Here is a 21,175-nt window from a genome sequence, read left to right on the forward strand (position 1 = left end):
CACAGCACCTGAGGCCCCTTGTACCAAACCAGCACAAGTGCAGGCTATAATGGGAGAGACTTCTTCCTCTCCTTGCATGGCAATAGCTACCGTAATTGGGCCATTTTATATACCAATGGTGGGTAGAATAGCTAAAAATATTTTTTTTTCTGGAAACACAAATGTGACTCTTTAAAAGTTCTGCTTTCTTTGTATTTTTCCATTTTAGATAACCCTCTTTGCAGGGATATAATGTGCTTAACACAGTGAAAACTGAAATTAAATGTGGATGTGTGCAACATTTTTTTTCTATTTTTAATGGTCAGTGTGACTATAATCTCTCTTTCTTTTCTTTTCTTTTTTTCTTTTTGCTTAGATGAGTCACTTTGCCACATGTGCTTGTCTCAGTGACAAAACCAAGTACCCATCCTTCCTCAGAACAATACCCAGTGACTACTACCAGAGCAGAGCCCTGGTCTATTTAGTAAAGTACTTTGGATGGACTTGGGTTGGAGCTATTCGAACCAATGATGATTATGGAAATAAAGGCATGGCAACATTCACAGAAACTGCACAGCAGCTGGGCATCTGTCTGGAATATTCTGTATCTTTTTTTAGGACAGATCCCTATGAAAAAATTCAAAAGATCATTGACATTATAAAAGCTTCAACCTCCAAGGTGATTGTTGGCTTTCTGTCCCACTTTGATATGGATGTGCTATTACATGAGTTTTCTCTCAACAACCTCACTGGTTATCAGTGGATAGGCAGTGAGTCTTGGATATTTGATTCTCAAACCGCAGAAATGGATATACATCACATACTGGATGGTGCCATTGGTCTTTCCATTCCCAAATCACACGTCACTGGCCTGAAGGAGTTCATGCTGAATGTGAAACTTCTTAATTCATCTAATGATTTGTTTACTGAGTTCTGGGAGGCATTATTTAACTGTAAGTTCAAGGAGTTGAAGTCAACAGCAGAAAATCCGAGAGAGTGTACTGGACATGAAGATCTTACTGGAGTTAAAAACAGTTTCACTGATATGTCACTCATGCCTATCTTTAACAATGTATATAAAGGAGTGTATGCAGTGGCCCATGCCCTTCACAATATCCTCAATTGTAATAAAACATGTGAGAAAAATGTGCAACTAGATCCGTTCATGGTGAGGTTACATTTAAACAAAAAGTAGCAGTTGTGCTGTCTGTGTTACAAAATGAGATTCAATAAATTAACAGACTGCCTGTCTTCTTAGATTTTGCAGCGCATTCTAAAAATTTACTTCAAAACAAAAGAAGGAGATGAGGTTTACTTTGATGAGAATGGAGATCCAGCAGCAAAGTATGAAATTATAAACTGGCAGCCAAGAAAAAACGGCATTGTGGAGTTTGTGACAGTTGGCCTTTATGATGCATCACTTTCTCCAGGCAAACAGCTGACTCTGCAAAATAACTCTTTAATCTGGGCAAGAAACTCAAAGCAGGTGAGTGATCAATAAACAATGAGTACAAATAATAAGCTTATTAAGAATAAAGAATTAATTATAACCAGGTGTTATTTTAAAACATTTGAACTTCATGCATATAAATATAAAATATGCATATAAAATTAAGAAATGATTGTAAAGATCATCATACATGCAGTTTATCCATGGTTATTATTGTACATTTATTCATGCAGGTGCCTGTGTCAGTTTGCAGTGAGAAATGTCCCCCAGGAACACGCAAGGTTCTCCAGAAAGGAAGGCCTGTTTGCTGCTATGACTGCATAAGATGTGCAGAGGGAGAGATAAGCAACACTACAGGTGTGGTAATATTTCAATAAAAAAACTTTAATGAACTACAAGCAATATTACTGTTCATGTTCCAGCATATTTTTTCATTCTTTCGCAACATTGAGGAAACCCCTCAAAAAATTTGAATAATTATGCTCTTTTTTTCTATACATAAAGCAAATGAAGAGTGAAATATGGGGCTGTTTCAGCCTACTGTGAATAATATGAGCACACTCCCTGCTTCAAAACCTGCCCTATCTATCATAACTTTCGTTGTTGTTCCAGCACCAGTTGCTTTATACCACAGCATGTAATTTCTTGATGCTGCAGTTTGTTCAGAAACAGTGTCAGTTTTACTGAAAAATGCTCAACGATGTTTGAAGTGACTTATTTACCATTTTTCATATTGACTGTGCAAAAGCATTGTCAACACATTTTTTCTCATCTTCTCATTGTGTAGCTTTAGCAGTAGCCTGACCAATGTAGAGTAATAGTTAGTGTGCTAGTGAGTATAATATGCTGTAAAGTAGATTCAAACGCATAAATCTAGTAAATCTCCAGAATTCTAACATTGTGTTAACATTAATTTGCAGATTCTGTTACCTGTTTGAGATGTCCCCCTGAATTTTGGTCAAATGAAAGAAGAGACACGTGCATAAAGAAGGAAGCAGTGTTTCTATCATATGAAGAAATTATGGGAGCACTCCTGACTGCTGCATCTTTATTTGGAACATGCATGACTACTGGTGTGGCATTAATATTCTTCAAATACAGGAAAACTCCTATTGTGAGGGCAAACAATTCTGAGCTGAGCTTCCTGCTGCTCTTCTCTTTGACATTATGTTTCCTGTGTTCTCTGACATTCATTGGTCAGCCCTCTGAATGGTCCTGCATGCTGCGACATGTAGCTTTTGGGATCACCTTTGTGCTCTGCATCTCTTGTGTTCTGGGGAAAACAATGGTTGTTTTGATGGCTTTCCGGGCAACGCGTCCAGGTAGTAATGTTCAGAAATGGTTTGGACCTACACAGCAGAGACTCTGTGTTACAAGTTTTACTCTTATACAAGTTATCATATGTATCATTTGGTTAACAGTTTCGCCTCCTTTTCCATTTAAGAATTTTAAGGAAATCAAAGACAAGATCACTTTAGAGTGTGCTCTGGGCACATCTGTGGGCTACTGGGCTGTGCTTGGCTACATTGGACTTTTGTCTGTCTTATGTTTCATTTTTGCTTTTCTGGCTCGAAAACTGCCTGATAATTTCAATGAAGCCAAGTTTATCACCTTTAGCATGTTGATATTCTGTGCAGTGTGGATCACATTTATTCCAGCATATGTCAGCTCTCCGGGGAAGTTCAGTGTTGCTGTAGAAATATTTGCTATTCTTGCCTCCAGCTTTGGACTGCTGATTTGCATTTTTTTTCCAAAGTGTTATATCATCTTACTGAAACCAGAAAAGAACACGAAAAAGAACATGATGGGGAAGGGTCCACGATCGCCATCATGAAAATAAATAAATAAATAATTATTTTGTTTGTGTGTGTGTACGTGCTTCTGTGCTTGGTTTGTTTGTACCAGCAGAGAATGCAAAAATGCAACCATAACACATTGCTCAGACATGCTTGGTCAAAATGACTAAGCAAATATTTTAACAATGTCTGCCTTTAACATGCATGATTTAATTTAAAAAAAGAGACCATATTATGATTGACAAACAGAGAGTTTTGAAGAGAAAAAGTGACAAAAAGTATTCCTTTGTACATGAATTAAAAGAAGATCATGTTGAAATGGAGGCTCATGTGAGATTGAGCTAATGGTAAATCTGACTGAAGATAATAGCATAAATTGAACAAGACATGAAGTGAGAATATTAATATGTAACTGAACATTCACATGGAATTATTGACTTTTCTTATTAAAGCAGCAAATAGAAAAGAAAAAAAATGTGATGAATTCATATTAACGAAGTAACCTTTGTCCTCATTAAAAGCGGGTGAAAATTCAGAGAGACTGACATTGAGTGATTGTATGTCAGAATCTGTGATTGGATGTCTAGAGAGAGGGAGAGAGAGAGGGGTATGCAAATCAAATTGACAAATGAGTATAAAAGGGGGTACCCAGGAACATTTGGAGCTGTGTCTTCTTCTAGTTCTCGCAATGAGCAGACAACATCATCTGAAGATTCGGTCTGTGGACTCACTAATTTGATTTATAATTTTTGACTTTTTTCTGCTCATTTTTGTTGTGTTAGAGTATACATGCAAGAGGATTTGCATTTCCATTGTTTCCTACTGGACTTGGCTCCTCTCCTAATGGGTTATAGTTACACTGAAGAGATAATATTAATATTAATATTCAATTGATATTATTTGAATCTGCTTTTTCATTGCTCCTGCTAAATTGCTTTAATAAAAATATCCCACATTTAAAAAGTAAATTGTGGACATTTCCTTTTTAACCCACTGTGAAACAGTAATATTAAAAATCTGAGTATTGATCTACATTAGTATAAATACTACAGGTTACTCCAGCCTTTTAAAAGTAACAGACCCCTGGGGCAAACTGTTCAGACCACTAATCAAACTCAGCCATATTCCAAGAGCATTGATCTAGATGAAAGCTGCCGCAACAGGTGTTGCTGGTAAATACTGGGCCTGCAAGGCTACTTTTAGCTCCAGGGTTTTTTTTTTTATCAGAGTAGGCAGGGTAGAAACCTGGGGGTTAGAGGCAGTTAGTCTGGAGGAAGTCCCTTCACCCATCGGCTCTAAGCTCTGCACAACCTACTGAGTAATACACAGTAGGTTTTAAACAGAGTCAATCCAGACTTCCTGTATTGGGGTGCTGGTTTTACAGGTCGACAATATATTTAAAGAAACTTTTTAGTAGTAGTTACAGGTTTTGTTGATTTCAAAGAACGGAATTTCTTTTCATTCACAAATTGTGACTGATCGTTCAGACCCAAGGTATGACGAGACATACAGAAGGTAGGAGACAATGCCACTTGCAGCTTAATAAAATATCACCATTTTCCTTCTCACCTAATGTTGAATTCTATAAGATTATTTGGGTAACAATGGACAGTTTGAGCTGAGACAATGGAGTTGGTGCAGAAGGTTATGTAGTCAGTGATACACTCATTAAGTCCATTGATGTCCTCACCCTTGGGTTCACAGAGTGTCTCCCAGTCTGTCATCTCAAAAACCGCCCTGTAGTTCTGCTAAAGCCTCTCCCTACCACCTCCTAATACTCCTAGTAGTCACAGGCTCCTTCTTCACCATAAGCACATAGCGGTGGATATGGTGATCATCTGACCTACCCAGTGGGGGGAAGAACTGCATGCATCCTTGACGTTAGCATACAGTAGGTCCAAATTCCTCTCCCTCTTGGTGGGACAAACCACATAGTGTGTAAGTTGGCTGTGTAGCGCCCTAGGGGACATGGTTGAACTCACCAAAGATAGCAATGAAGGCACTCGGGTGCTGAGGCTACGTCCACACTAGCCCGTATAGATTTGAAAATGGCATTTTCATCTGAAAACGCTCCGTGTACACACTATCGTTTTCAGTGGTTTTCACAGAGTTGTGTGTCCACATTGAAACAGCCGAAAACACTTACCTTCCAGTAATGCACATGCATGAAACGCATTTATTCTGCCACTTATTTACTTTCCGGCTCTTTAAAATTTCGCGGCAGAATGCTGAGGAAAAGCACTGAGTTTTTTAAATGGACTAACAATGAGGTGGAGTTGTTGCTGCGAGTAACACATAAGTACAAAGTTGCAAAAGCGAGTGAGAATTAAAGAATCTGAAGAAAAGCTATCAGCAGCATGTACAGACTGATATTAATCTTTAATAGGGCTGTCAAAGTTCGTAGCAAACAAAACAACTCAGAATCAGAATCGTGTTTATTGGCCAAGTATATGTGGAGACACATACAAGGAATTTGGTTCCGGTAGATGGTGGCTCTCAAGCACAGCAATGTAAATCACACACACACACACACACACACACACACACACACACACACACACACACACACACACACACACACACACACACGCACACGTGTCTATATATACACATTACACATACATACACATACATACACAAAGCTGTGTAAACCAACTATAAAGAACTTATATACATAAAGTACAGAAATCAAATGAAGTGGAATGAATACTACAGAATGTACATAACGTGCAGTTGCAGTCTGGCAGTGGGAGCAGTGCGACAGGTCAACTGTTTAGAAGGGAGATGGCGAGGGGAAAGAAACTGTTCCTATGTCGGGTGGTCCTGGTCTGCAGGCTACTGTACCGTCTGCCAGAGGGCAGCAGATCAAAAAGTCTGTGTCCAGGGTGTGAGGGGTCTGTCATGATTTTCCCTGCCTGTTTCCTGGTTCTTGAGAGGTACAGATCCTGGATGGAGGGCAGGGGGGCGCCGATGATCCTTTCTGCTGCCCGTACAGTCCGCTGCAGTCTGCTCCTGTCCTGTTTAGTGGCTGCACCATACCAGACTGTGATGGAGGAGCACAGGACAGACTCAATGACCGCAGTGTAGAACTGGATCAGCAGCTCCTGTGGAAGACTGTACTTCCCCAGTTGTCTCACGAAGTACATCCTCTGCTGGGTCTTTTTGAGGATGGAGTTGATGTTGGTCTCCCACTTCAGGTCCTGGGAGATGGTTGTACCCAGGAACTTGAAGATCTTCACAGTCGACACAGGGCTGTCTGATATGGTGAGGGGGAGCAGAGTTGAGGAATGTCTCCTGAAGTCCACTGTCATCTCTACAGTTTTAAGAGTGTTCAGCTTCAGATTGTGCTGACTGCACCAGAGTACCAGCCGCTCAACTTCCTGCCGGTATGCAGATTCATCACCATCCTGAATGAGGCCAATGACAGTGGTGTCATCTGCAAACTTTAGGAGTTTAACAGCCGAGTTCTTGGAGGTGCAGTCGTTAGTGTAGAGGGAGAACAGTAGTGGTGAGAGGACACATCCTTGAGGGGCGCCAATACTGAGGGACCGAGTTTCAGAGGTGATCTCCCCCAGCCTCACTTGTTGCTTTCTGTCTGTCAGGAAGCTGGTGATCCACTGACAGGTAGCTGGTGACACGCTGAGCTGGGAGAGTTTGGAGGAGAGAAGTTCAGGCACAATGGTGTTAAAAGCCGAACTAAAGTCCACAAACAGGACCCTGGCATAAGTTCCTGGGCGGTCGAGGTGTTGCAGGACAGAGGTGGGACCAAGTCATTGTTTTGCAAGTCTCAAGTAAGTCTCAAGTCTTTATCCTCAAGTCTCAAGTCAAGTCTCAAGTAATGTCAGGCAAGTCAGAGTCGAGTCTCAAGTCACTGGTGTAAAAGTCCGAGTCAAGTCACAAGTCTGAAACTTTGAATTTCAAGTCCTTTCGAGTCTTTAAAAAAAAAAACACGGAAAAATAATGTTGCAGTTATATGCTAAATGTAAATATTAGACCATGTAATTTTAAAATCTGTGTTTTTCTCAACACATGACAAAATAGTGAACTTAGAAAATATACACAAATTGTGAAATTGCACCTCTTTAAAATGCAGCTCAATTAAACCTAGCTCCAAGAATAATTTTCACCGACAGTTCTGAGATAAGCCGCATGTTATTCTTGGATGCGGTTGTAGGACCAGCTTTAAAATCGCATGACAAAAATATCATACACATTAAAAAAAACTGCATCACCAACGTAGCCTGGACAACATTTGCTAGTTAGATGAAGTCAGCTATCTCATCTTAGCATATTTATATGCATATTTATAATCATACGGTTCTTGGAGTGAGTGCACACACTCGTGAAGTTTAGTAACTTCCGGTCACTGCAACAAGCCCAGGTACAGTTTACCGACGGATGGGTACAGGACCTTGAAATGCACCGTGTAGAACGAAAGACCATCGTACGTATCATAAGTTTACCAGTCTCACAAATTGTCGTCATAAATACACATTTGTTAACCGTTTATTAATAGCACCTTTGAGCTCAATGGTAATTAATTAGTAGTGGAAATAATTTCTGGTACCCATCACAGAAATGTAGCAGTGACAACAATATTGTATGCTGTAATCGTACTGGGCAATTAGTGATACAAAAAACCTGTTTTATCCTGTGAATAAAAGTATATGTTTTTGTCAATGTACCATAATAACAGAAGCGAAACGCAATATTGTGTCAGGACAATTCACTATTTATGCACAATAAATAAAGGAGCATAGCGCGACAATTTCTGTTCAGCGCCAGACTTGCTTGTAACCTATATCACTAATTATGTTATGAAAATGACGTATTAACTACTAAAAAAACACTGACCTTCGTGTAAATGCTTGGAGCAGACTAACCTGTGAGCTGGAGTGTTCTGGGACGTTATATTTGATCTTTGAATGGCTGCAATCCAGGCCATCCGTCGCGTCTTTGTTACTTCGGAAACATGGCTTGAACAATTTCTCTTCAACGACGTAATCCGATAACAACCGATCTCTTTACCCGTCGGCTTCCCGTGGCTGTCATGCGACCGGCTATTGCAGTTAATAATACAACGGCTTCTTGACATTTTTGTGTTTCTTTTTATCGCTGTATAACTGATTTTAATTGAAAGCCTGCGTGCGCTAGTACCGCTTGCCACGAGTTCCCAGAATCCTTTGCGGTTCTCCCCATGAATGACGTCACATTTTCAATCTCTATATAATATGCATGTTAAATTTTATATTTGGGGTAAAATATCAAGTCTTTTCAAGTAAACCGGTTCAAGTCCAATTCAAGTCCCAAGTCATTGGTGTAAAAGTCCAAGTCAAGTCACAAGTCTTAGAACATTTTTTCAAGTCAAGTCTAAAGTCATAAAATTAATGACTCGAGTCTGACTCGAGTCCAAGTCATGTGACTCGAGTCCACACCTCTGTTGCAGGATGTAATGTAGCCCCATGAGGCGGCAAAACACTTAGCAGGGTAGCCAAAAGAATACACACTCACACTGGCATTGGGAATTCCACAGCGTGTTCTTTAATATACCTTCTCTTCATCAACCATATAAGCCCGGTTGAACGGCTGCAGCTTAACAAACATAGCGCAGAGTGTTCGTACAACCCATAACGTTGCAAACAAAGGTGTCTGGAGAGGTAAAACATAACATCCGTCCCTCCTCATGCACTAGCATGCAAGCACATGTCCACACAATCACAGAGAGAGTCAGTGGCGCATATAGATGACAACATTAACCCTCGACTTGGGTTGTCTGAAAGAGACAACACACCATTGTGACTGTTACAACACTGCGACGTGAAAGCACCGTTTCCAATTGTATGCGTTATCCAGAGCGTTTTCAACACGTTGCGTTTTCCATGAGCGAAAATGCCATCTCAGTCTGGACGAGAGGCCAAAACGGAGAGAAAATGATTAGTGTGGACATAGCCTGAGTCTGTAATCGGGCTATAGCAGAGTGGATAATCTCACATACAGCTGTGGGTTTAGCAGAGGGAGAAACATAAAGAGCCACCAAGATTACTGGGTAAATTCCCTGGACAATTAATATGGCCTGAGTCCAACAGTGCACAGTTCAGTTTCCGGGCAACAAATCCGCTCTTTGATTTTTATTTGAGCAGGGTTACACCACCTATTGTTAACAACAATGACAAGCCCCTCTTCGTTCTGCTTACTGCTCACAGTGCTGTCCAGTTGGCCTGAACAGTGTGGAAGCCTTTCATAGATGCACTGTCATTGGGTGCATCCATGATTCAGTGAAGCCTATCAAGCTTCGATCGTGGCTCAAGACTTGGGAGTTTGTCTTGAATCGGAAGGTTGCTGGTTCGAGCCCCAGCTTGGACAGTCTTGGTCGTTGTGTCCTTGGGCAAGACACTTGACCCGTTGCCTACTGGTGGTGGTCAGAGGGCCTGATGGTGCCAGTGTCCAGCAGCCTCTGTCAGTGCGCCCCAGGGTGGCTGTGGCTACTATATAGCTTGCCATCACCAGTGTGTGAATGGGTGGGTGACTGGATGTGTAAAGCGCTTTGGGGTCCTTAGGGACTAGTAAAGCGCTATACAAATACAGGCCATTTACCATTTACACAGAAATTCAAGCCTGGAACTTATAGCTCATCAAGGTCTTCAAGTCTTTAAGACATTACTACAGTTTAACTAACTGGCGTGTGTCATCTTGCCCCATAGTTAGACAGAGCTAGGTATCATCTGCATAGCAATGCCTTAAAATGATACTGTCCAATGGAAGCATGCATAATATAAATAGAATTTTTCATAGCATGAAATCCTGTGGAACTCCATAATTTACTTCACAGTGTAAAGAAGTCACCCCATTTATAAAAACAAACTGGAGTCTATTAGATAGACATGATTCCAACCACTGCCATGCTGTACATTTAATTCCTATGGCATACTCTAATCTTTGTAATAAATACCGTGATCAACAGCATCGAGCGCTAAACTGATATCTAGCAAGACATGCCCTAAATCCACAGTGGCGGGGCGTTGTCTTTGCCCTGCTGCAAAGGAGGGGTGGCGCAGTGAGTGCACAGGGCAGCACGGAGGTGGGGAGGGAACAGGTGTGCAGAACTGTTTAATGAGGGAGACCTGTCTTATGTCTTTGGCACTGAGAAGGAGCTGACACACGGGGAGTGACGGAGTGGCTGCGTCCAAGGCTGATCCCGGAAACCGCAGGAGGAAAAGACACTGTATTTTGAATAAAGCACAGTTACAAGCACAACCCAGACGTGTGTGTATGTGGGTCCTGTGGGTCCTGTGTCACAAGTGGTGTCGAAACCCAGGTGTACGCCGTGATGTCTACATCACAATAAAATGACTCCAAAATAAAATGTAGTCAGGAGCCACCAAACTCTGTCCAGCATTATGAAAACGTGCCCAAGCAATGCGCTGCACAGTGGTGGAAATGTCACAGTACTGGTCCACATAACATGGGTTCTTCCCTCCCAGAATCAAGGTGACGGGTGTGAGTGTGCTCAAGAAACTACCTGGTACCAGACCCACCTGGCCTTTTTGACGGCCACGTCTGGCCCATGTATCTGAAACATAAGAACATGTGCTTGAGCACATTGTTTCCACATTTCTCTTATTTCATGAACAAAGTCTTGTTTAGCATTACCACATGTACCAATAATTTAATGTTTAAATGATCAGAATTGTTTTAAATACAATGTAGCTGCCATCACCAGTGTGTGAATGCGAGTGTGAATGGGTGGGTGACTGGATATGTAAAGCGCTTTGGGGTCCTTAGGGACTAGTAAAGCGCTATATAAATACAGGCCATTTACCATTTACCATGTCGGACCCCTGCCAGGTCAGCCCGCCGCCCAGCCTGCCGCCCAGCCTGCCGCCCAGCCACCTGTCCAGCCATTGCAGATTCTGGGGCAGATAATGCAGGATCTGGCTGCTATGTCTGCTCGGCAGGCGGCGGTCCAGGACCAGCAGCTGTCTTTGCTTCGCCAGCAAGCGGTACAGCAGACGGCGGCGCTGCAACAGTCGCTGGGAGGTCCGGCTGCGCCGCCTCAGCCTCCCCCACTGTTGGTGATGCTGGACCGGATGGGTGATGGGGAGGATCCGCTGACATTCATTGAGACATTCCAGGCCACGGTGCTTGCCTGCCGGTGGCCTGAGGAGGAGTGGGCTCCCAGGCTGCTGCCGCTGCTGCCAGGGGAGGCACAGATGGCGGCCCTCAGCCTGCCCCCTGCGTCCCCGAGCGTCTTCGTCAATGTCTGCAGGGCAGTGCTAGATCGGCTCGGGCTTACCCCGGAGGACCACCGGAGGCGGTTTCAAGCAAGCTGGATGTCAGCGGGGGAGCAGCCATTCACTTGGGGTCGTCAGCTGGAGGAGGCGGCGGCGAGATGGCTGCGACCAGGGCCGACGGAGGAGGAGACGTGTCTGCTGAACCTGGTGGTGTCTTTAGTTAAGACAGCTGGGTTATGTGATGGCTTTTAAAGTAATGGTTTAATCACTGCCCCCCAAAATGCCTGTGGTATATAACCCATTAATGGAGATAGACTGATTATATTTAAGACTGGAACATTAACAAGTGGTAGGACTTCTTTGAGCAGTCTTGTAGGAATAAGGTCTGAAAAATTTTGAATGTTTGGAGAAGGTGATTTCTCAAGTTAACCCAGAGAGATCAATTGCAGAGAAAGAGTATAAATAAATATCAACTGAACTGAATAGAACTGAATAGCTTCACTCCTCAAAAACTGTAGATGGCTGTTTTTCCTCACTGTACACAAACTGAAACCAGAATATAAACATGTCTGATTTTTTTTTCTTCCTGTTTGCTCGTTGTGCAAATATTGGAAAAACTGATTGAAAATACAACAGTGAAAGAAAGGAGATCATATGGTTTCATTTATCAAATTAAAACATTTCCAAATATAATCTTAAAAGATAATAAAGGTTTTCTTGAATCTTCATGGACCTATTGAAACTATAAATGTTATATTGCATCTGATTCAATCAATAATGATATTGTATAGTAGTGTAGTGTTTTGCAGGGCCACTCCTCTGGCCCCTCCTTTTCCTTCCACATAGAAGAAGCATGATGGTTCTGTTATTCATTTTTGCTGCTTCAAAATGTATAAATAAAGTCTGCATGTTTCACTTAGACTAGGTTACTTGCAATGCCACCCAGTGGTTCAGTTTTTACAGACAGCATGTCATTTACTCAGAAGTGGCCAGAATTGGGGTGGGCACTTTTCCGACTGTTACTGGTGGCATCTTTCTCTCAGGCTAAAGAATCTGTGTGCATGCAAAGAGGGGACCCTGAGAACCCCCAGTTATCTAGGGATGGGGACATTATACTGGGGGGGATGTTCTCTTTTCACAGTAGCTGGAATGACAGAAAGGATACCTACATGCAGAAACCACTGCCACTTCAATGCACGAGGTAAATAACATTATAAAAATAAATTTAGAAAGGATGAATGATCTAAGATGAAAAAAACCCCAAACATTTTTTTCTTGTTTCTTGTTTTTTTCCTATTAATATAACTGACTGATTTCAGTATCTTATGTGTTAGTAATCTATTGTCAACTTTTTCACTGTTTGAATGAAGTTTGAATTCCAGAGAATTCCGGGTCGCCCAGGCTATGCTTTTTGCCATTGAGGAGATTAATAACAGTACAGACCTACTGCCAGGAGTCTCTCTGGGCTATAAAATGTATGATACTTGTGGTTCCATTGCCCAGAGCATAAAAGTTGCACTAGCCTTGATGAATGGTAATCAAATTATTTTCACAGCACCTGAGGCCCCTTGTACCAAACCAGCACAAGTGCAGGCTATAATTGGAGAGACGTCTTCCTCTCCTTGCATGGCAATAGCTACCGTAATTGGGCCATTTTATATACCAATGGTGGGTAGAATAGCTAAAAATATTTTTTTCTGGAAGCACAAATGTGACTCATTTTAGATAGGCCTCTTTGTGGGGATATAATGTGCTTAACACAGTGAAAACTGAAATTAAATGTGGATGTGTGCAAAAAATGTTTTTCATTTTTAATGGTCAATGTGACTATTGTCATTATTATTCCTTGTAACATCTTTAATTTTATCTCGTTCTTTGTCTTTTTCATGGCCTTTCCCCCCCCTCTTAGATCAGCCATTTGGCCACATGTGCTTGTCTCAGTGACAGAACCAAGTACCCATCCTTCCTCAGAACAATACCCAGTGACTACTACCAGAGCAGAGCCCTGGTCTATTTAGTAAAGTACTTTGGATGGACTTGGGTTGGAGCTATTCGAACCAATGATGATTATGGAAATAAAGGCATGGCAACATTCACAGAAACTGCACAGCAGCTGGGCATCTGTCTGGAATATTCTGTATCTTTTTTTAGGACAGATCCCTATGAAAAAATTCAAAAGATCATTGACATTATAAAAGCTTCAACCTCCAAGGTGATTGTTGGCTTTCTGTCCCACTTTGATATGGATGTGCTATTACATGAGTTTTCTCTCAACAACCTCACTGGTTATCAGTGGGTAGGTAGTGAGTCTTGGATATTTGATTCTCAAACCGCAAAAATGGATATACATCACATACTGGATGGTGCCATTGGTCTTTACATTCCCAAATCACACGTCACTGGCCTGAAGGAGTTCATGCTGAATGTGAAACTTCTTAATTCATCTAATAATGATTTGTTTACTGAGTTCTGGGAGGCATTATTTAACTGTAAGTTCAAGGAGTTGAAGTCAACAGCAGAAAATCCAAGAGAGTGTACCGGACATGAAGATCTTACTGGAGTTCAAAATAGCTTCACTGACATGTCTCTCATGCCTATGTTTAACAATGTATATAAAGGAGTGTATGCAGTGGCCCATGCCCTTCACAATATCCTCAATTGTAATAAAACATGTGAGAAAAATGTGCAGCTAGATCCATTCATGGTGAGCCTAAAAATCTAAAATTTTATTGTTCAAATCGAGTTACAAGAAGAATTGTTTAAATTTGAAGACAACATATGTTGATAATGTCATTAAGCCAGCAGATCTATTAAATATCCATCAGTGTATTAACTGCCTTATTACATATGTTTTTAGATTTTGCAGCGCATTCTAAAAATTTACTTCAAAACAAAAGAAGGAGATGAGGTTTACTTTGATGAGAATGGAGATCCAGCAGCAAAGTATGAAATTATAAACTGGCAGCCAAGAAAAAACGGCATTGTGGAGTTTGTGACAGTTGGCCTTTATGATGCATCACTTTCTCCAGGCAAACAGCTGACTCTGCAAAATAACTCTTTAATCTGGGCAAGAAACTCAAAGCAGGTGAGTGATCAATAAACAATGAGTACAAATAATAAGCTTATTAAGAATAAAGAATTAATTATAACCAGGTGTTATTTTAAAACATTTGAACTTCATGCATATAAATATAAAATATGCATATAAAATTAAGAAATGATTGTAAAGATCATCATACATGCAGTTTATCCATGGTTATTATTGTACATTTATCCATACAGGTGCCTGTGTCAGTTTGCAGTGAGAAATGTCCCCCAGGAACACGCAAGGTTCTCCAGAAAGGAAGGCCTGTTTGCTGCTATGACTGTATAAGATGTGCAGAGGGAGAGATAAGCAACACTACAGGTGTGGTAATATTTCAATAAAAAACTTTAATGAACTACAAGCAATATAACTGTTCATGTTCCAGCATATTTTTTTCATTCTTTCGCAACATTGAGGAAACCCCTCAGAAATTTGAATAATTTTGCTCTTTTTTTCTATACATAAAGCAAATGAAGAGTGAAATATGGGGCTGTTTCAGCCTACTGTGAATAATATGAGCACACTCCCTGCTTCAAAACCTGCCCTATCTATCATAACTTTCGCTGTTGTTCCAGCACCAGTTGCTTTATACCACAGCATGTAATTTCTTGATGCTGCAGTTTGTTCAGAAACAGTGTCAGTTTTACTGAAAAATGGTCAACGATGTTTGAAGTGACTTATTTACCATTTTTCATATTGACTGTGCAAAAGCATTGTCAACGCATTTTTTCTCATCTTCTCATTGTGTAGCTTTAGCAGTAGCCTGACCAATTTAGAGTAATAGTTAGTGTGCTAGTGAGTATAATATGCTGTAAAGTAGATTCAAACGCATAAATCTAGTAAATCTCCAGAATTCTAACATTGTGTTAACATTAATTTGCAGATTCTGTTACCTGTTTGAGATGTCCCCCTGAATTTTGGTCAAATGAAAGAAGAGACACGTGCATAAAGAAGGAAGCAGTTTCTATCATATGAAGAAATTATGGGAGCACTGCTGACTGCTGCATCTTTATTTGGAACATGCATGACTACTGGTGTGGCATTAATATTCTTCAAATACAGGAAAACTCCTATTGTGAGGGCAAACAATTCTGAGCTGAGCTTCCTGCTGCTCTTCTCTTTGACATTGTGTTTCCTGTGTTCTCTGACATTCATTGGTCAGCCCTCTGAATGGTCCTGCATGCTGCGACATGTAGCTTTTGGGATCACCTTTGTGCTCTGCATCTCTTGTGTTCTGGGGAAAACAATGGTTGTTTTGATGGCTTTCCGGGCAACGCGTCCAGGTAGTAATGTTCAGAAATGGTTTGGACCTACACAGCAGAGACTCTGTGTTACAAGTTTTACTCTTATACAACTTATCATGTGTATAATTTGGTTAACAGTTTCGCCTCCTTTTCCATTTAAAAACTTTAAGGAATTTAAAGATAAGATCACCTTAGAGTGTGCTCTGGGCACATCTGTGGGCTACTGGGCTGTGCTTGGCTACATTGGACTTTTGTCTGTCTTATGTTTTATTTTTGCTTTTCTGGCTCGAAAACTGCCTGATAATTTCAATGAAGCCAAGTTTATCACCTTTAGCATGCTGATATTTTGTGCAGTGTGGATCACATTTATTCCAGCATATGTCAGCTCTCCGGGGAAGTTCAGTGTTGCTGTAGAAATATTTGCTATTCTTGCCTCCAGCTTTGGACTGCTGATTTGCATTTTTTTTCCAAAGTGTTATATCATCTTACTGAAACCAGAAAGGAACACAAAAAAGAACATGATGGGGAAGGGTGCTCCACGACCACCATCATGAAAATAAATAAGTTATTTAATTAAAATATTAAGTTTGTGTGTGTGCTTCTGTGCTGTTTTTTTTTTTTTTTTTGTACCAGCAGAGAATGCAAACATAGCACACTGCTCAGATCTTGTCTGAGGTGTTTAGCGTGTGGTCAGAATGACTAAGCAAACATTCAGACAATGCCTGACTTTAACATTTATGATTCAATAAAATAAAAATTTTTTTGAGTATATTATGATTGACACACACTTAATTCATAGTGCACAGTTCTCACTACTGTTGGGTTCAATCTTATGAGAGAAGACAGCTCAGCAATCTGTACGAATAAAGAGCACCCAGGTAGTAAACACTTTTATTATGAGATAGAAAAACAAAATGTTAATTTGATTGGCCAAAATTTTTCGGGGGAGGTTGTGGTCGTGGACTTGTTTCCCATTATTTGCCTTGGGTCCATTCCATGGATCACCATACACCCTGGTATGGATATCTCCTTCTGCAATGAGAAGAACAGATAAAAAACCACCGACTGTCTAAACAGAAAACTTATTCCTTGTGGTATTTTTTAAGCAGTCTGGTTTTGGATGGGCGTGACATTATCTTTTCAACACTCTATTCTACAACACCGATTTGTGTAATAAAAGATAAGATATAAATGTGTTATTTTAGATAAAATATAAGTGCGTGATAAAAATTGTGAGGTAATTGTAATATGTAAGACAATGGGGCACACATATTAAAAATTTGTTTAAAAAAATTAAAACAAATCTCTACTTTCACACCTTTTAACATGTAAATCCATAATCCATCTTAAAGCCTCATATCCTTTCTTGGTATCAATGTGATATTGGACCAGAGTGGTCTTCCTCTCTTAAACCTGTTTCAGAAGTCCCCAGAAGGTGAGAAAAATTTGTCACTCTTCTAATAAAAGTTAATGGACCTTACAGGCCATCATCCTTTCCCATCAGGAGAGTGCAAAATGAGGTCCTCTGGACAAGCCTGATGACCTGAATGTTGGAGGGAAAAAGAACAAAAAACCGAAGTTTCCTCTCTCAGTACCTTCCTTCTGGCTTCCTTGACTGTCGTCTTCACTTTTCAGGTCCTCTGCACTGTAAACCCGAACAAGTTGACTGAACTTAAATCTTTTGAGGTAATCAGTTTCCACAAAAGTTTTAAGTACAAAAACTCATATCTTCTAAGTATGGGGTACTCAAAATTTGTATTTATTGTTAACCTAAAAATTTTAAATTATATTTTATATTTTATTAATTGAGCTTTACTCAAAGACTGTATACTTTAATTTCAATATTTTTGTGTTTCTTGTAGTTTATTATTTTGATGCAACACAATGCAATTATATTACAACCTAAACTCAAATTATCTGATTATTAATTAAAAGATATTTATGTTGTGAGTGTAGACTACTGAAAAAAAAAAAGTACTGAAATTCAGTTACTTTACATTTTGTTTATTTAACATTTTTTCATGAAAATTTAAAAACATCACAAATGTTTTTATAAAACAACTAACATGGACATCGGCACCATAAAGTGAGCATTATAAATTCTGTGTAGAACATTTATCTTTTTATAAACTCACAAAGGACGACATCAGTCCTAATTGCATCTTTCTCAAAATACACAAAAATGCAAAACAAAAAGTCAAATACTAATCACTTTTTTTTTAAATAGAAATGAAAATTTTTTTTTTAAAATGGGTACAAAGACGATCAGCTTCCAAATAACCAGATAAGGCAGTCAAGTATAGGAAAATTAGGTAAACTGATGGAGTTAAATCCACCCAAAGCCTGTAGTAAACTTAAAGTGCTTAAAGTGCTTCAAACAAAGTGCTCAGTAACAGAGTGCGTGTCCTAACAAACATTGCCTTATATTCCTTAAGAGCATGTAGGCAGGGGTTTCAGGGGTTTGCCGTCATCAAGCCCCATGAAGATATTTTGGACTAAGGCAAATGTGTGAACCAGCTTCCTGGGGTAGTCTAAATGCAGAGCATAGATCAAGCCAAACAATAAAGCAAATGCATTTGCAAATCTGGGAATATCACGCATCACCTAGTCGCCTTTCACCAAAACAGCCATGCTTGAGGAAGTAAAATGGACTGGACTGGGAAGCGCCGTCGGTAACCACTGTGAGAAGGGCAACTGGAGTGTCAATGAGGGTCGACTCATCCAATGCGTCCGCCTGGAATAGACACAGTATCAATGATAAATGGCCTGTATTTGTATAGCGCTTTACACATTCAGTCATCCAGACATTCACACCCATTCACACACTGGTGATGGCAGCTACATTGTAGCCACAGCCACCCTGGGGCGCACTGACAGAGGCGAGGCTGCCGGACACTGGCACCAGCGGGCCCTCTGACCACCACCAGTAGGCAACGGGTAAAGTGTCTTGCCCAAGGACACAACGACCGAGACTGTCGGAGCCAGGGCTCGAACCGGCAACCTTCTGATTACAAGGCGAACTCCCAACTCTTGAGCCACGATCGCCCCAATTAAATAAGTAAGGTTGGTTTGAGAGAATGTGACAAGCATGACCTCTAATCTAGCAAAACATTCAGCAGTGTAGTGGGTTACTTTGTAACGAGTTAGGGTACTCTACTTTTTTTGAAAAATGTACATTAAAGTGTTAGCTTCTTGCATTACATAATTTGTATTTTTATTATTTTTCTAAAAAAAAAAAGTAATTTTTTATTTCATGACTTTATCTCAAAAAGAAACTAAATCTTGACTTCAGCCTGGTTTTTGGGCCACCTGCAGCATAGCCATAGTGCTGTGATACGCCTGTGCCCTGCTCCTGACCTGTGTGTGTGTGGGTTTTCTACAGAGAGGGTATTTTGTTTGTACAATTTGGTAGCTGCTAGGGTATTAAATTGTATTTAAAAAAATCCATAGCATTTTATCTTACTGGCAGAATTTAAGTAATGCAAAAATACACTTACATTACATGTCTAAAAGAATTCTGGGTCCTCCTCCCGCAGGTATACAGGAAGGGCACGAAGTACTGCAGTGCGTTTCACGTTGATATCAGGCGCCTCCTAAAAAGGGAAAAGAAAAGTTCATTTAACGCAAAGTTTTCAGGTGTCATTCTTTGGGGAGAATACATGTTTATGAAACTGCATGACATCAGACTCTACTAAATTTTGGAGACTTTTCTTTTAAGATACAACCTTTCTGTCTCTTGTGACAGAGAGTATGTTTCTTAATCATTTGACAAAAACCCTACACAGTATTTTAAAATAGTGTTCTCCAGATCAGAGCTGTGATCTATATAGAACATGGGGTTCAAAGCAAGGAAAAATTGTGTGTTTATCAGTGAAACTTTTAATTTGTGTTAATTTTATCATTATCAATATATGAAATCTTCACCTTAAGGGACTTAATGAATGGTTTCTTCAATAGATCTTTCAACTCACCTGTGTTTACTGTCGCCACCTGAAATTAATTGCAGTCTGAATTTTTTTTTCTTCTGTCTTTTTGTCTTTGGCCTTCAGCCTTGGAAGAAAAAATAAAAATATTGAAAACCTTATCAGCACACTAAATATACAACACCTTGCTATATTTCAATTGTTTTAGATAGAAGTTGCCACTGCTAGCTAAGTCACTTTTGAATGATGCTAATGAGAAGAAAAAAAAAAAAAACCTGCCGAACAATGAGGCTGCTGTTGTAAAAACGCCAACTTTCTTGCGTTGGCAAGGGGTCGTTAAAATATCACTAAGACCCTTTCTTTATGTGTGATTCTTCGTAAAACTGTGTTTTAATCGGTTAAAACTGTAAAACTGACGACATAATCTATGTTTGAAAAAGAGCGCGAACAACCGCGAACAACTATTCACCACCTGGGTCTGTGCTTTTTAACACAACAGCGCATTCGAAAACAAGTTATTGGCTGCAACATATTAATATACTTGCTTTTTTACGGAAAAAATAAACATAACGAAGGTTCCGTTTTACTTACAAGTTTCTCCAAATGTGTTCTACAGTCGCTCGAGAAGGGCAGCCATATTGAACAGAATTTTCTGTCAACGTCGTTCAGGTTAGAGAGAAGACGTCATGACGTCATGACGTCCACATGCGGAGCTCGGAAAAAACATTTACTCAAAAATCATAATTAAGAAAGCAGTATTTACTCTTAACTTCTAAGCCATGTACAATTATAACTGTTTGAATCGTTAACCGAACAGAAAAGTTTTAAGTTGTTTCAACTTTGTGAGGAATTTTAATTGTTATATCCACAAACTTTATAAGTCAGGTAGACTGTTGGGGTTTACAGTGTGCCATACTCTAACAATGGCATCTGAAGCTATGTTTTTAGGAATGAGAGTGCAGCACACAATACCAAACACGCCAAGAGCGGAGAGGGGAAGTCTAAGGACTTCCTGTTCTATACCACCCTCACTGACTTGAAAACAAATTTTTCAAATGGACCTGCAATGTTATCATCAGATTAAGTTAGCCAATTGGATATTATAGTGTGGTCCACATGTTATTAGGGATTCCCCAACAGGATGAATGTAAACACGTTTACAATTTAATTAGGTAACACATGCTCATTAGACACACATCTTAGAACTTCAATAACACCAATTTGTATCACAATCTTTATGAAATCAATATTAAAATTGAGGAATCATCTTAACCACAAAAGTATTGGAGTTAGGTTTGACCAGTACCCTATTACAGTCACTGGAAGCACTAGTCTTACCATTGTACAGGTTCCTAACCACATCCAAGCAGGAAATCCAAGTCTTTTCCTCCACAGAACCACAATAGATCAGACTTGGAAATAGGTATCTGGTATTGGACCAATTCACAATGTTTATTATTTTATTAA

At 40.0% G+C, this 21,175-nt stretch overlaps 1 protein-coding gene, 1 long non-coding RNA gene and 1 pseudogene across 2 annotated transcripts; 2 read left to right on the forward strand and 1 right to left on the reverse strand.

Annotated features, from left to right (window-relative positions):
• The first annotated feature begins 241 nt into the window (after positions 1-241).
• On the forward strand, positions 242-3,263 carry LOC146559847 (extracellular calcium-sensing receptor-like). The gene is made up of 4 exons (XM_085244351.1): positions 242-1,147; positions 1,238-1,465; positions 1,663-1,786; positions 2,350-3,263. Exons 1-4 carry the CDS (start codon positions 356-358, stop codon positions 3,261-3,263), a joined length of 2,058 nt encoding a protein of 685 aa, XP_085100477.1. The 5' UTR covers positions 242-355.
• Positions 3,264-12,502: 9,239 nt separating this feature from the next.
• Positions 12,503-16,581, forward strand: LOC146559848 (extracellular calcium-sensing receptor-like; annotated as a pseudogene).
• Positions 16,582-17,777: 1,196 nt separating this feature from the next.
• LOC146559849 (uncharacterized) lies at positions 17,778-19,739 on the reverse strand. Its single transcript, XR_014888188.1, has 2 exons — positions 19,283-19,739; positions 17,778-18,519 (listed from the first exon to the last, which is right to left on the reverse strand). It is a non-coding gene; the product is annotated as an uncharacterized LOC146559849 (long non-coding RNA).
• Between the last annotated feature and the right edge of the window lie 1,436 nt (positions 19,740-21,175).

The sequence above is a fragment of the Mchenga conophoros genome, linkage group LG14, assembly GCF_057382185.1.
Source record: "Mchenga conophoros isolate Kocher_MC1m ecotype Shallow Benthic linkage group LG14, M_conophoros_male_GT1.1, whole genome shotgun sequence".
NCBI lineage: Eukaryota > Metazoa > Chordata > Actinopteri > Cichliformes > Cichlidae > Mchenga > Mchenga conophoros.